Raw genomic sequence first — 15,951 nt, 5'->3', positions numbered from 1 at the left:
GTTGTAGACAGTTTCTCCTGGGCCAGAAACGGGGAGTAAATTAATACACCGACGTCAGGTTACGGAGAAATGTCTTTACTGAGCAGGGTGCAGATGGTATCACAGACGGATGGTATTGGGTGAGAGGATGCAGAGTAACCCCTTGAGAGCTCAGTTGCCTTGCTGGGACTTGTGGTGCTTTCACCAAATGGATTAATACTGACAGGTAGATGAATCCTGGTATGTAGAGTCCTGTCAAGGTTTTGTAACCTTCTCCGCCGGGGCATGAACTTCCACCGTACGGGGGATCCTTGCGGAATGACCGGATGAAGTAGATATGTTCTGGGCCTTCCCTTGAGGCTTCTACACACAACTCACCTTTACCACACTGTAGCTCAGGAACAACTGGGGAAACTCCTCCCCCACTGGCATTGGCAGGCAGGGTCCCATTGGCAGGCAGGGTCACATGGGGTTCACTGCTCACTCTTAAGGGTAGAGTAACACATTTAACATACAGATGCATAACAATAACAAAATAATTTATAAAAAATATATTAATCTCTCAACATGTGCAATATAATCCGAAGACTGTTTGTGGACCCAACACCTCCGCTGCCCAAAGCAGTCCGAACTCACAGGACAGTCATTGGTGCTGGGACACCACATATAGTTTAATAGAAAATGGTTGAAATGCCTGCTTATTCTAGGCTTAAGTGTCCATTGGGCAGTCTTACTCAATGAGTGACAGATTTGAAAGTGTGAGAATTAAAGGGGTTGTGCAGCGAAAGGTAACATATCCCCAATCCACATAATAGGGGATAAGTGTCTGATCGCAGAAGGTCCAACTGCTGGGACCCCCTGCAATCTCCTGAACGGGTCCCGGGTATCTCAGAAGAGCTTGTGGTAGAGGGTTTGATGAGGGCAGATGGAATTGCCCTAGGGGCACATGGCATTAACCCCTTGTGTTCGTGATGCCAGGGCGTGGTTTATCCTCAATTCCACCCGAAGGTATACTGCTGGATCCTGGGCAAGGAACAGGGGCAATAATGACTCCGACACCAAGGTACTGGAACAACGGTGGCTTTACTGAGTTAGACAGGTGGAACAGTCTATACAGCTTAGCCAGGGCCACAGAGGTGACCAGTGACTTCAGAGACTTTCGGACTTGCTGGGACTTGCAGTTGACTGGGACAATTTTGATGCAGGCCATGCTGACTGAAGACAGGTTAACTATGACTGCCTTGACTGAGACTGACTATACCCCTTTTGTTGCTTACCAGGCTCTGACTGGGACCTGGGGGTTGTGGACTTGCAGACTTGTGGCTGTGTGGTTGACTTGAGGCCTCCTCCAGACTCCAGACACACTCTTAGGACTTGGGTGGACTGACCTCAGCAAAGACTCAACTGGAATCAAGAGAGAGAGAGAGAGCTAGCTCCTCCCAGGGCTTATATGGGGGGGGATACTAGGAGGGGTCCCATAGGTCACCCTAAGGTTGCATGGTCACTGATACCTCACTGGGTTACAATCACATGTCAACTGTTCTTAAAGACATAACACTTTTATAGCACACCCCCTCCATGTATCTCTATGGGGTACATGTATGGGCGTATCGGCCAGCGCTCCCCCTTCCAGCTAACTGCTGGGACCCCGTGCAGGAGATCGTGGGGGGTCCGAGCGCTGGTACCCACCCTGCAATCTATAACTTATCCCCTCTCCTTGGATAAGGGATAAGTTATTTTTCATCAGACAACTCCTTTAATGGAGTTCAGGCCGACCCCAGCACACGCTCTTCTGAGAGAGCCGGGGGCCCGTTCAGGAGATCGCAGGGGGGCCCAGCGTTCGGACCCCCACGTAATCAGACACTTATCCCCTATTCTGTGGATAGGGGACAAGTTACTTTACACTGCACAACCCCTTTACTTGAGAAATAAATTTCAATCCCTGATTAGGACCGCCTACTGGACTCTTCATCTCATTACATATGTAAAATAGATGAAGATTAAATGTTTTGCTTGCAGCTGTCTCTCTCTATCACCCCCAGAACATATGCACACTTGGTCCAGCAGAGCATACATATAGTTCAGTAGGGAAAGAGGACACAGAACCTCCAATACACTTCTGGCATTAGTTTCCTCCTAAAGACCAAAAGGAGCGGGCAGTTGAATTTCAACCCAAATCCATCTTTCCGCCCAAAATCTGCCATTAGCAAGAGTCGCAGGCACCCCATACAGTCCTGCTGAAAGGGATGGTTTTAGACAGGGGTCAAGTTCTGGGCAGTATTATGTTGGCACTGTGTAGGAGTATTATTTGTCTACTATTTGTATACGGGTATAGAGTGCATTGGTAGCTAAATAAACCACTAAACTATTTCAAGTGCATTTTTATAATATTTATAAAGCCCCTATTCATAAGGAAATATCATTATACAACACACAAATAGTGACCCAGTGTCTTAGTTTCCATGTTTCAAAGGGAAAGAATCCATAAATGTCATTTCAACTAACATCTGAAACCAGCTGATGTTCTGCTACTCGGTCACCCTTCTCTCATGTCAAATCTCATTCGTTCCGAGTGGGTAGCACTGATTCCTCTGTCTCCTGGGATTTACTGCAGATACAATATACTGTTTAAGATCCATTGAAGACATCATATATATAAGCCATATGTTTCTTCTTCTAGAAAATAACACTTCAAAGCTGGACCCACACATTTATAAAATGCATTAAAAATGCTAAAAAAAAAATAACAACTTTATTTTATGCTACGGGGGGGGAATCGTCAAAACTGAATTTGCCTTTTTATTGTGTAAACTGCACCAGATTTGTTAAAGACACGAGGCAGCACACATTCTCAAAATTATTTTCCCTTGTGTGCTAATTTGTTTTTATTTTTTTAATTGGCAGTGTCTTGGAAAAAGGTGCAAACAAGGGACCGGGGTTAAATTGCACTACATTTTTTAAAAGTCTGCAGCAAAAAAAAGTTGCGTTTTTCCGTGTTGACTGTGCTCCTGATTTTGAATAAAAATACTACATGTGAACAAAGCATAAAATTGAAAATCCCAAGATCCACAGAAATCCCTCAACTTGCGAATTCACCGTTAAAGGGGTACTCCAGCCCTAGACATGTTATGAATAGGGGATAACATGTCCAGGGGCAATGTCTCGCGCTGACCCCAGCACCCGTTCTCTGATGAATCTCTCTACCTGGGGCCAAAGGTCAGTATGTCACATTGACACTCAACCAATCACTGGCTGCAGTGGTGTCCCACCTCAGTCAGTGATTGGCTGAGCAGCAAGGTGAATGTATTTACCACCAGCACCAGGAAGTAGTGAACGGCAGATACCAGGAGCAGCGGTGCTGGACATCATCACAAACTGGAGCACAGTGAAAGTTGACACCAGTAGATATAATCATATTATGGGAGATAATATATGACATTGTGGGAGATTTAATAAAACCTGGAAAAGTTGACCTGTTTCCTGTAGCAACCAATCAGATTGCTTCTTTTATTTTTAAAAGGGCCTCCCAAAAATGAAATGTGCAGTCGTATTGGTTTCTTTGGGCAAATGGTCAACTTTTCCTCTACACAGATATTGATAAATCTGCCCCATTGTGCTTAGAGCTCAGCCTCCATCCCTCTCTAGAATGATCTCTGTACAGGTCACAGAGCATGACCAGACACCTCTGCCACCTCTGCGCTAGTGTTGAGCGGCATAGGCCATATTCGAATTCGCGAATATTCGCGAATATATGGACGAATATTCGTCATATATTCGCGGATATTCGCATATTCGTTATATTCTCGTTTTATTTTCGCATATGCGAAAATTAACATATGAGAATATTAGCATATAAAAAAATTAGCATACGCGAAAAATAGCATATGCGAATTTTCGCATATGCGAATTTTCGCACGCCAGTCTCACACAGTAGTATTACAGTCTTCTTTACACCACACAAGCTGGAAGCAGAGAGGGGTGATCACTGTGATGTGTACTGTGAAAAAAAAAATAAAAAAATAAACGAATATTCGTAATTACGAATATATAGCGCTATATTCGCGAAATTCGCGAATTCGCGAATATGCAATATTCGCGAATAATATTCGAATTGCGAATATTCGTGAGCAACACTACTCTGCGCATGCTGCCTTAGAAAAACAGAAATGATTTCTTCAACAGCACCCCACCTGTCCTAAGGTTGTGTTTGGCATTGCAGCTCAATTCCATTAAAGTGAATGGAGCCATGTTGTAATACCACACATGACCATAGAACAATCATTATGCAGTTTTTTTTGGTAAAAATTAGCTCGGTTTCTATACTCCTGGGTAACCCCTTTAATAGCCAAACCCCAATCTGTATGGTTAGAAATCAGGTTGTCTATAGTGGCTAATGTTACTATTTGCTCTGCATTTTATTGGACTGGATGACAACAAGTATGCTCTATATTCGGCTATGTTCACACGTTGGAAAGTCTGCGCGGAAAATCAGCCGTAGCTAGGACCACACGGGAATGCACCGTCTCACAGATGGCTATGCATTCTGTGCCGAGTCCGCAGAAAGAATGGATGTATTAATTCTTTCTGCGGACACCAGAATCAGAATTTCTGTGCCAGAAACATCTTGCTTGTGTACAGCGTATGAGAATCCTGTTGAATACAATGGGACTCTGTTGCTGCAGAATTTCTGTGCAGAATGCGAAATTCCACACTGAAGTTCCAACATGTGAACATAGCCTAAGGGTCCTTGTTAGGAATGAGCGAATAGAATCTGACAAATCCGAATTCGTTACAAATTTCAGGAAAAATTTGCTTTGCAACAAATATCTCCGCGATTCGATCGCACGAATTGCTTTATTAAACTTCATTTAGTGCGGTCCAGGCTCCAGGGCATCTAAGATGGCGGCTCCACATGTCAGGACATGGGGCAAGGAACGATGGGAAGGTGGGTAGGCAAGGCGGGAAGGGAAGTTGGCGGGATGACCCTGAATCACATGCAGGATTCAGCCTATGAGCAGCCAGCCACCTCTGTCATGTCACAGCCCTATATAATCCGGAGCCATCTTACCTGCCAGCTTTTCCAGCGTTCTATTGCAGAGAGAGAGAGAGAGGGACAGAGAACAGTGTGTTGCACAGAAAAGCATTTTTACAGCAGCGATTCACCTCAAGCCCAAATCCAACCTAGAAGCACTGATAGGGAAGGAAGAGAGATGGAGAGAGAGAGAGTGCAATTTTGGGTGTAGTACACAGTGACTGTGTGCTGCAGCACTGGTGTATACAACAACTGAAAAGCTAATAGTATCCAGCCAGTTAGTGTGAGCAGAGCACTAAAAGCCATAATCACCTGCTATTAGTGCCTAATACAAGTTGCGTAGCAGAGCGTATTGTCCTTTATTAAGTGTAACCTGTGCGTACAAACGTTGTGTACCATTTTGTTCCTGTTAAAGTCTTAAGGGACTAGTTACTGTGAAAGGCCAGCCAAAAGTACACACCTGCTGGTGTTGTAGACAAATACTGTTTTAAGCGTAGTGGAGCGTTTTGTACAGTACCTTCGTCACCGGGTACTGGTATTGCCACCCATGCCCCACTCTGTCACCGGGTCACTTTCAGGTCTCCTGATGCTGCTGATGCCACCTCCAGGCTGTCTCATTCTGCCACCATATGTTCTTCTCATGCTGATGCCAGCTCCAGGCTGTGTCATTCTGCCACCATATGTTCTCCTTATGCTGATACCAGCACCAGGCTCTCTCATTCTGCCCCATATGTTCTCCTCATGCTGATTCCAGCTCCAGGCTGTCTCATCCTGCCACCATATGTTCTCCTCATATTGATGCCAGCTCCAGGCTGTCTCATACTGCCACCATTGTTCTACTCATGCTGATGCCAGCTCCAGGCTGTCTCATTCTGCCACTATATGGTCACATCATGCTGATGCCAGCTCCAGGCTGTCTCATTCTGCCACCATATGTTCTCCTCATGCTGATGCCACCTCCACTCTGTGTCATTCAGCCACTATATGGTCTCATCATACTGATGCCACCTCCAGGCTCTGTCATTGTGCTGCTCTGCGACAGTAATTCTAATAGTGATGCCTCTAATCTGCATGTTATACTGAATAACAGTATTACTTCACTAACCTATGTGTGTTACAGCAAGACAGAGTGTTTTACACCCCTATTGGGGCTCTCTGTAGGACAGAAATAGAAGTTTTTAAAAGCGATTCGCCGCAAATTAATTCCAAAATATCAAAATTTGCAGCATGATGAGAATATTGTCTTTCATTTACTATTGCGAACCCGACAAATTTTGTCAGGTTGTGTGCCAGATTCTGGCGCATTGTGCCAGAAATTCTGTCTCAGCCAGAATTTGCACCAGAATTAAAAATACCCAATCAACTCTCCATTTTACTGAGAAAATCTGAAAAAGGGGCATGACCATTGGGGAAAGGGGGCATGTTCACAGAGAAGGGGCGTGTCCCCGACATTTTCACAAAAACCCAACATATTTACTAAGGTTTCCACATAAAATGTGGTGGATTTCAGCTGAGGAAAACCCGACAGATCAGAACATGTGTAAAAAAAAGCAAAGTGTAGGTAAAGTGGAAAATGTAGGGAAACCTTAGTAAATACCGTGGAAAAAAATTTGTAAGGAATTAAAACCCACAAAGAGACCTACACAACACTCTTAGGAAATCAGGGGCATTGTATTTTTATTTGTTTAGTTTTTTTTAAAGGAATCATGGCATTTCTCTCCCATAAAAGTCTATGGGAAAACACCATGTGGGTTTAGCATTGCCATTTTTTCTGTTGATGTCCCCCCCCCCCCAATTCTTCAATACAAATCCTTGAGTCACATGATGAAAGAATCAAATGACTTGTCGTGAGTAAAACACAGGGGATAAAATGCCAAAGAAAAAGAAGGCCAAGACTAGAATCCACTATTTTTGAAAAAAATACACTAAAACTGCATCTTGGGAGGTGGCAGTATTTCTTTTAATTTATTTTTTAAGGAAAAAAAAAGCACAAATATAAAATAATTATAATAGGATATATATATAATATATAGTAGGATACTTTTTACCCTGACACTTATTTTATCTTGTGGTCTTCATAGAACCCGCCGGTTTAATATAAGTAGCTGTTCACACCACTGATAGAGAACATTGTTTGCTTTCTTATGAAGACAATATTTTCTTGCCATATTCTTATGTTTTCCCTCCAGCTGTGTTAGACTAATCCTCAGGATAGCACCAGTAATAAGTAACAGGACTCTACTGGGTCTCACAGATGGCTCATTGTAGACGATCTTCTGCAGGAAGCAGAGGAGGGAGTATTGACTCTGTCACAAAGTGACCACTCATGCTGTTTATGTGTTTTACTCTTTTTTTTAGAGCGGGCATGGCAGAGCAACTGGAATGTGAGGGAGCCATAGACTGGGAAGAGCGATGTATAGCCCTGGAATCCCAGCTGATGAAGTTCCGTACTCAGGCGAATAGGATCCGGGAATTACTGGCAGAGAAGGTAACGTTACATAATATACCTTCTGCACCATGTAAAGAAACAGGAGAATGAAACTTATTCTAAGTGATGGTCTGTCCCTGTAATGCAAACTAATGCTCACACAAAGGCACACTACTTGTGGAAATTTAGTTATTTAGAATGGAAAAATTATAAGTCAAATCCATAATATTTGTCGGGACCAGCTAATGCCTAGGTGTCCAACCTGTGGCCCTTAACCTGTTGTAAACCTACAGCTCCCAGCATACTACAGCTGGAAGGCCACCAGTTAGACACCTAAGGTCTAATGTTTATGGAGGTCTTCCAACACTCCTCCGATAGAGGATGTTGTTGACGAGAGAAGGATCTGACATGTTGGATTTTAACTGGTTGACCCTATTGTATACAGGCGAGCGCAGCCGCTTACCTCTACTTTCCGCTTTTCAGAAAACATGGGGGTGATCAGGAGAGATAGCTGTCAGCTGAATGAATGTTCTGTCGACATAATGAACTTACTCAACTCAGCTCCAGTGGCGCCTTCGTTTCCTCTCTCAGGCGGCTGGCGCTGTTCCTTGTCATACTGGTTCCTCATGGTGTTATGCATCCAGCCAGGCTAGTCAATTGGGAGGCATAGGTGCTGGGCCAATCAGCTGTGGCAATGGTGGTAATGCCTCCCAGAGGTGTTCCTTCTGTTATCTGACCTGTGTAACCTTACCTCTGTTTGTGATCTGACCATCCCCTTCCCTGATGACTTGGTACTTTCCTGCTCTCTAGGTTTGACCCTTGCTTCTCCTAACTCTGCCTCTGGTTTGTGATGTTGTGCTATGCTGCCCTATAAAATTCTGACTTCTGACAGGGAGCACAGTGTAAGACTACATGATTTCCTCCAGCAGCAGCTCTCATAAGTGGTAGAAGGCTTCAGATTTTTAAATAGATGTAATGTAGAAATCTGTATAACTTTCTGTCAACAATTGATTTGGTAAAATAAAAATTCTCTGTAGTACCCCTCTAAAGGAGGGTGTTGGGAGTAAACATGAGACCAGGTGTAATGACCTAGACCCCTTAGTACAGTGTTTCCCAATGAGTGTGCCTCCAGCTGTTGCAAAACTACAACTTCCAGCATGCCTGGACCTTTGCCTGTCCAAGCATGCTAGGAGTTGTAGCTTCGCAACAGCTGGAGGCACACTGGTTGGGAAACACTATCTAAGTAGGAGGGCTCTTGACTTGTTTCTATTGTAAAGCCCAACCGAGTATCTACTTTCTCAATGTATAACTTTCTCACAATTATAATCAGTAAACAATGCTGCGTTCCTGGCTTCAATACATGGGGGCTCTTTCAATTTTGCATCAACATTTTAGAAGATTTTGCCTATTTATGGAAATGTTTTTGCTTGGCTTCAGACAAAGCTTACATTTTATACTAAAGTTGCACACTGCGATGCTGTCACACTTCATGCTGTGTTTCCTTATAGTTATTTTGAATATTTGGATGAATCGACCACATTCAGGGCCATATTATGAAAACATGAAACAGGATCTAAAGCTATATGCATGATATTAGGCAAGTGAAAAAAAATAGCTATTTACAGAGTTTCATGGTAAAAAAAATAAATAAATAAATAAAAATAAATATGTTGTACTTAAAAGAGTAGTCCAGTATTGGAAAACGTATCCCCTATCCTAAGGATGGGGGATAAGTTTTAGATCGCAGGGGGGGCCGACCGCTGGGACCCCCTGCGATCTCCCATATGGGGCCCCAGCAGTCGGCGTAAAGGTGGTGGCTGACACGCCCCCTTAATACAACTCTATGGGATAGCTGGAGCGCTGCCTTCGGCAATCTCCAGCTCTGCCATCGTGCGGTGGTCGACACACGCTATCTGGCCGGAGAGCCGGGGCCCCCGTATGGGAGATCGCGAGGGGTTCCCAGCAGTTGGACCCCTGCGATCCGAAACGTATCCCTTATCCATAGGATAGGGGATTAGTTTTCCTATACTGCACTACACCTTTAACATAGTTCAAAGACTCACGATGGGTCGGAATGTGAGTCATTACGTAGCAACAATCTGGGCGATAAGTGAAAATCTTGTGTATTCTGCTGTTGCCGCTAGATCATTGTTCCTTAACCAGTGTACCTCCAGCTGTTGCAAAACTAAACTCGCAGCATGGCCGGACAGCCAACTCCCAGCATGGCCGGACAGCCTTTGGCTGTCCGGCCATGCTGGGAGTTGGCTGTCCGGCCATTCTGCAAGTTGTAGTTTTGCAACAGCTGGAAGCACCCTGGTTAGGAAACACTGCACTAGATATTCTCCAGACTTCTTCCTGTAGATGCTATAAGGCCATATTTCTCAACCAGGGTGCCTCCAGCTGTTGCAAAGCTACAATTCCCGGCATGCATGAACAGCCCTTGGCTATAAGGCCATTGTAACCCAGTCATCTCGTTTAAATAGTTATTTCATTAATTTTTATTTTCACATACAAGTACTAAAATATTGTCTGCAGTACAATATAAACGTCACAACAATTACTAAAAATAATCAAAATACATATAAGGCACAACAACACAATTCTTTAGGTGTAAATAATATTTACTTATATTCATTCAATAAAATCTATTGTGACAGTGTGGCAAAGGAAAAGGTGTATTTCCCTACCTGATCCTGGAGAAACCTCCACCTGGGGCCTAATCAATGAGGCAGCAGAGAGGGGAAGTATAAGGAAAAAACACAGAATAGTCTGAGTTCTCCATTAGAGTACGTTCACACAAGTGGATCCCCAGCACGTATTATGCTCCGCCACTGAAGGACTGCTGTATGCTGCCTTTACAGGTGCCTGCTTGGAGCGGCAATACGCCACTTCGAGCAGACACACTGCTATCTGCGATATAGCTCTCGGCCTAGCTCATAGAGCAGGGGGAGCAGCCACGATGTGTGCGAGTACACCGCGCATGCGCAGTGATTTGCACATCGCTTCAGTGTGTCTGCTCGTATTGACGTATTGCCGCTCCAAACAGGCACCTGTAAAGGCAGCATACAGCGGTCCTTCGGCGGCGGATCCACAGCGTAATACGCGCTGGGGATCTGCTCGTGTGAACGTACCCTTAGACAGAAGTGGCTGTTAGGAGGGCACAGGAGGGCACAGCAAGGGGTGCAAAGGACACAAGCGTGGACTCCCGGAGTGAGAGCAGTGGCTCTGGTAACATACAGCAGGTGTCTGTGTGAATGGGACTTTATGTTCATATGTGAACTGTATCTTGGCTGGGTTCACACTGTAGAATTTCTGGGCAGAATTTCTGCCGGAGATCGAGCCGGCGGCATTAGGACCAAGCAGTCTGCATTGCTGCCCCATAGACTGCAAAGCATTTCTGGGTGGGTCTTTTGGGAGATCTGCTCAGAAATGCATTGCCATCTATGGGGACGGCAATGTAGTCCGCGCGGTCCTAGTGCCACCAGCTCGATCTCTGGCAGAAATTCTGGCCGGAAATTCCACAGTGTGAATCTAGCCTAAGGCTGCAAGATTTATTGTGTTAAAACTGGCCGGGAAAAGCCCCCCAGTTAATAGTCAGGGCATGCTACATGTGTAGTGAGTGGCTTGAAGGTCTAGGTGTTGTTTTTATGTTTTGTTTATCCTGCAACCTGTTTAATAAACCTGGCAAGGGGCCAGAATTGCAGAAAGGACTTGCGGTTTGCTGGTTTATTGTGAAAAACTTGTCCTTTGGCTGCGGCAAAGGACGTTCCCAGAGTGAAAACCCCTACACTACTTATATTCATTTAAATTCCCTTTTCACTACTCCCCTCCAATTGGATACAGTATCCTGATGCAGTCCACCTATCCAATTTCTTCTGAAAAAAATCAAAAAAATTGTCCATTACCTTATGCGATTACTCCTTCACAAATGTATTATTAAAGGAGAACTGTAGCGCAATATAACTTCAGATAGGGGATAAGTTATAGATCAGGGGGCTCCAACTGCTGTGGCCCTCCATGATCTCCTGTACGCAGTGTCCCTAGCAGGAAGCTGCAGACTCGCCCCTTCCATGCATCTCTATGGGATACATGGAGGGGGAGTGTCGGTCTCTGCGTCTGCCTCCGAAGACTGCCGGGGCCCCATACAGGCCGGGGGGTTGGGAGGGGGGGGTTCTCCTTCAATTCCATAAACCATCTCGTCTCTATTGGGAACCTGAACTAAATTCCCATTTGCTCAAATTGATGTTATTTTTATTTTTTTTAAGCAATATACAAAATAAAAACCTATGTTGTGCTGGAATAGAGTCTATTTTCCCTGCTTTTTGTTAGATTTCTGCTGGATGTCTCACATATGTTTTTGTTATATTTATGATATTTAATAAAGATTGATTGATTTTATGTATATAGTGGAGGTTTAAAGGAGAAATCTAATACTACGGTTTTAGGTTCGGTCAGGAAACTGGATACGGGTCAAAACTGAGCCAACTGGAGTCATCGTTTGACTCCGGTCGGCTCATTAACCCCTTAAGGACTCAGGGTTTTTCCGTTTTTGCACTTTCGTCTTTTCCTCCTTACCTTTTAAAAATCATAACCCTTTAAATTTTCCACCTAAAAATCCATATTATGGCTTATTTTTTGCGTCACCAATTCTACTTTGCAGTGACATCAGTCATTTTACCCAAAAATTCACGACGAAACGGAAAAAAATCATTGTGCGACAAAATCAAAGAAAAGACGCCATTTTGTAACTTTTGGGGGCTTCCGTTTCTACGCAGTGCATATTTCGGTAAAAATGACACCTGATCATTATTCTGTAGGTCCATACGGTTAAAATGGTACCCTACTTATATAGGTTGGATATTGTCGTACTTCTGGAAAAAATCATAACTACATACAGGAAAATGTATACGTTTAAAAATGTCATATTCTGACCCCTATAACTTTTTTATTTTTCCACGTACAGGGCGGTATGAGGGCTCATTTTTTGCGCTGTGATCTGAAGTTTTTATCAGTACGATTTTTCTTTTGATATGACTTTTTGATCGCTTTTTATTCATTTTTTAATGGTATAAAAAGTGACCAAAATAAGCTTTTTTGGACTTTTGAATTTTTTTGCGTGTACGCCATTGACCGTGCGGTTTAATTAATGATATATTTTTTATAGTTCGGACATTTACGCACGCGGTGATACCACATATGTTTATTTTTATTTACACTGTTTTATTTTTTTTTATGGGAAAAGGGGGTGATTCAAACTTTTATTAGGGAAGGGGTTAAATGACCTTTCTTAACACTGCACACACTGATCTCTCATGCTGATCACTGGCGTGTATTAACACGCCTGTGATCAGTGTTATCGGCGCTTGACTGCTCCTGCCTGGATCTCAGGCACGGAGCAGTAATTCGTCGATCGGACACCAAGGAGGCAGGTAAGGGCCCTCCCGGTGTCCTGCAAGCTGTTCGGGACGCCGCGATTTCAGCGCGGCGGTTCCGAACAGCCCGACTGACTAGCCGGGATACTTTCACTTTGACCGCCGCTTCTAAAGGGTTAATACCGCACATCGCCGCGATCGGTGATGTGTGGTATTAGCCACGGGTCCCGGTCGTTGATGAGCGCCGGGACCGACGCGATGTGGTGCGGGGTCGCAGCGGGAGCCGGTGCAGAACATAAATATACGTCCTGCGTCGTTAAAGGTTTAAGGTAAATGGAGTCACGGGCTGATCCGGCTGGGGAACGGGAGCGCCCGGTTTGCCCCTCCCCCAGCCCGATCCGGCACCCGTATGTGAAAAACGAGGTGTGAATGCAGCCTTATGCCCAGGGTGCCAGCATATAAAACAATAAACCGCACTCACCTGCGGGTGTCTCGTTATCGTGCTCCAGTCCTCCACTGCCATCTTCTTTCTGGTTTGCCTGTGGTCAAGCAGCACACCGCGGCTTAGCAAATCACCGGCCGCAGTCCCCCCTCAGTCGGGAAAAGGCTGAGCGGCAACCCTTCAGATCACCATTCCGCCAGCATTTACTTGAGGTATCTGTGTGCTTTACTGCAGATTTTATTGTAAACTGAACACAGCTTGAAATCCTGCGCATCAAATCTGCACAGAATACTGTACGTGTGAATAGACCCTTAAGGGGTTATCCAGGTTTTAAGGACTTTTCTCTGGTGCCTGTGATGGCGAGTTATGTCTCGATTGCTTTACTCGCCCTACATGTGTGGGGTGAATCAACCCCATTTTTGGGATTTCATGGTACCTCAGGTTTAGCATTCCTCCGGTCTGTGGATGATTGGTCTCCAGCCTTTCCCAGGATCCTGTTCAGCTTGAGACAACAGCTGATCACAGGGGGCTTGGCTTCCCTAACAAGCCAGTCCCCTGATGACGTGTGCAGTCCTGCTGTACGTGCCGCCGCATCAACGCTCAACGTGTTCCCCGATGTCTGCAGACTGCTAAGATCACATAACAGTAAATGGGACCCCGGCTCGCTGGGAGGTGCACGTGCTACAGACGCATTCATTCTCTGTGGGAGCGCTGAAAAAACCCATATCATGCACACTTACCATCATACAGTGGTACACCACTGTCTTTTCCCCCCCAGCTTTTTCCATGATTTTCCCAACATTATGGCAAAAATGGTGATACCGTATATACTCGAGTATAAGCCGCCCCCCTCGGCTTATACTCGAGTGAACTCTCCACCTGTCAATCCCTTCTCAGTGGTCTTCAACCTGCGGACCTCCAGATGTTGCAAAACTACAACTCCCAGCATGCCCGGACAGCCATCGGCTGTCCGGGCATGCTGGGAGTTGTAGTTTTGAAACCTCTGGAGGTCCGCAGGTTGAAGACCACTGCGGCCTTCGTCATCATCCAGACCACCCTTTAGTTTTCTACTCACCTCCCCTCGGTGGGAAGGAAGGGTGAGCTGGTCCAGGCCATCTATGCTGCAGGGACCGTCCGGTGGGGAGGGTTAGTCGTTCCGGGTGGTCCATTTTCACCGGGGGGGGGGGGGGGGGCCTCTTTTCCGCGCTCCGGGCCCGGCCCCGGACTAGTGACATTGCCTTGACAACCGATGGCTGTCTGGGCATGCTGGGAGTTGTAGTTTTGCAACATCTGGAGGTCCGCAGGTTGAAGACCACTGATGAAGGCATTAACAGGCGGTGATGATCAAGTGGGGGGGAGGGGGGGATGATGACGGGGGTCTGGATGATGATGGGGGTTTTGGCTGATGACAGGGGGGGATGATGTATTTCCCACCTTAGGCTTATAGTCGAGTCAATAACTTTTCCTGGGTTTTTGGGGTGAAATTAGGGGCCTCGGCTTATATTCGGGTCGGATTATACTCGAGTATATACGGTACTTTACCACAAATTATGGTCATTTTAATAAAGATTTTGGAAATATCACAGCACAAACAGCCATAATGCAGTATAAAAAAAATGTGTGAAAAATTTTGTAAGAATTTAACATGGAACATAATTGGGATTCTAAGTCAAATCACTTTCACGTAATGAAAATATTTCTTAGAAAAACAAACAGAATTTGAATATGAAAAAGCATCAAAACTGCACAAAATTGGAAATGACCCCAACCCACTTATGAGGTGAACTCCAGCACCAGCAGCTCAATTAGATGAAAAGATGCAATGATCAAATGCCCCACCCTCAGCGAGAGGATTCATGGGAAAAGTAGGTTGCATTCACTTCAGTGGTGGATTTGCAAACCAACATGAAGTGTAACCCATTTCTGCCACATCAGCTAAACCAGGTAAGGCTAAGTTCACTTCAGAATTGTGCTGCGTCCCATTCAATGTTTTTTTTTTTTTTTTGCGCAAAAGTCATGTCTTAGCCTAAGCAGTAGAATTATTCAAGAATCTCCACATTATTCTCTAATGTAAGCCTATGCAAAAAAAAAAAAAAAAAAATCATTTTTTTCCCCGGGGTGCTTCTTTAAAGGGGTACTCCGCCCCTAGACATCTCATCCCCTATCCAAAGGATAAGGGATAAGATGTCAGATCGCCGCGGTGCCGCTACTGGGGATCCCCGGGATCCCCGCTGCGGCACCCCGCTATCATTACAGCACAGAGCGAGTTCGCTCTGCACGTAATGACGCGCAATACAGGGGCCGGAGCATCGTTACGTCACGGCTCCGCCCCTCTTGACATCACAGCCCGCCCCTTTCAATACAAGTCTATGGGAGGGGGTTCGGCGGTCGTCACGCCCCCTCCCATAGACTTGCATTAAGGGGATGGGCTGTGAGGTCAAGAGGGGCAGAGCCATGATGTCACACGGCTCCGTCCCCTGTATCGCCCGTCATTACATGCAGAGCGAACTCGTTCTGTGCTGTAATGATAGCGGGGTGCCGCAGCGGGGATCCCGGGGCTCCCCAGCAGCGGCACCACGGCGATCTGACATCTTATCCCCTATCCTATGCTGAGGTTGTAATTTTGCAACAGCTGGAGGCACCCCTGGTTGGGAAACACTGACCTATACTATATACTAGTATATAGTCCAATATGCTG

The 15,951-nt window shown here is 45.3% G+C and overlaps 1 protein-coding gene across 3 annotated transcripts in view; it reads left to right on the top strand.

Moving 5' to 3' along the window:
• Positions 1–15,951, top strand: part of PLEKHH2 (pleckstrin homology, MyTH4 and FERM domain containing H2) — a 233,094-nt gene that overhangs the window by 45,107 nt on the left and 172,036 nt on the right. For all 3 annotated transcript variants that reach the window (XM_056568139.1, XM_056568140.1, XM_056568141.1), the window contains exon 2: positions 7,370–7,499. In XM_056568139.1, coding sequence (XP_056424114.1) covers positions 7,370–7,499 — 130 coding nt within the window. The remainder of the gene's footprint in view (positions 1–7,369; positions 7,500–15,951) is intronic.

Source organism: Hyla sarda, chromosome 3, assembly GCF_029499605.1.
Source record: "Hyla sarda isolate aHylSar1 chromosome 3, aHylSar1.hap1, whole genome shotgun sequence".
NCBI lineage: Eukaryota > Metazoa > Chordata > Amphibia > Anura > Hylidae > Hyla > Hyla sarda.
Note: the sequence above shows the minus strand (reverse complement) of the source record. Positions and strands in the feature narration are given on the sequence as shown.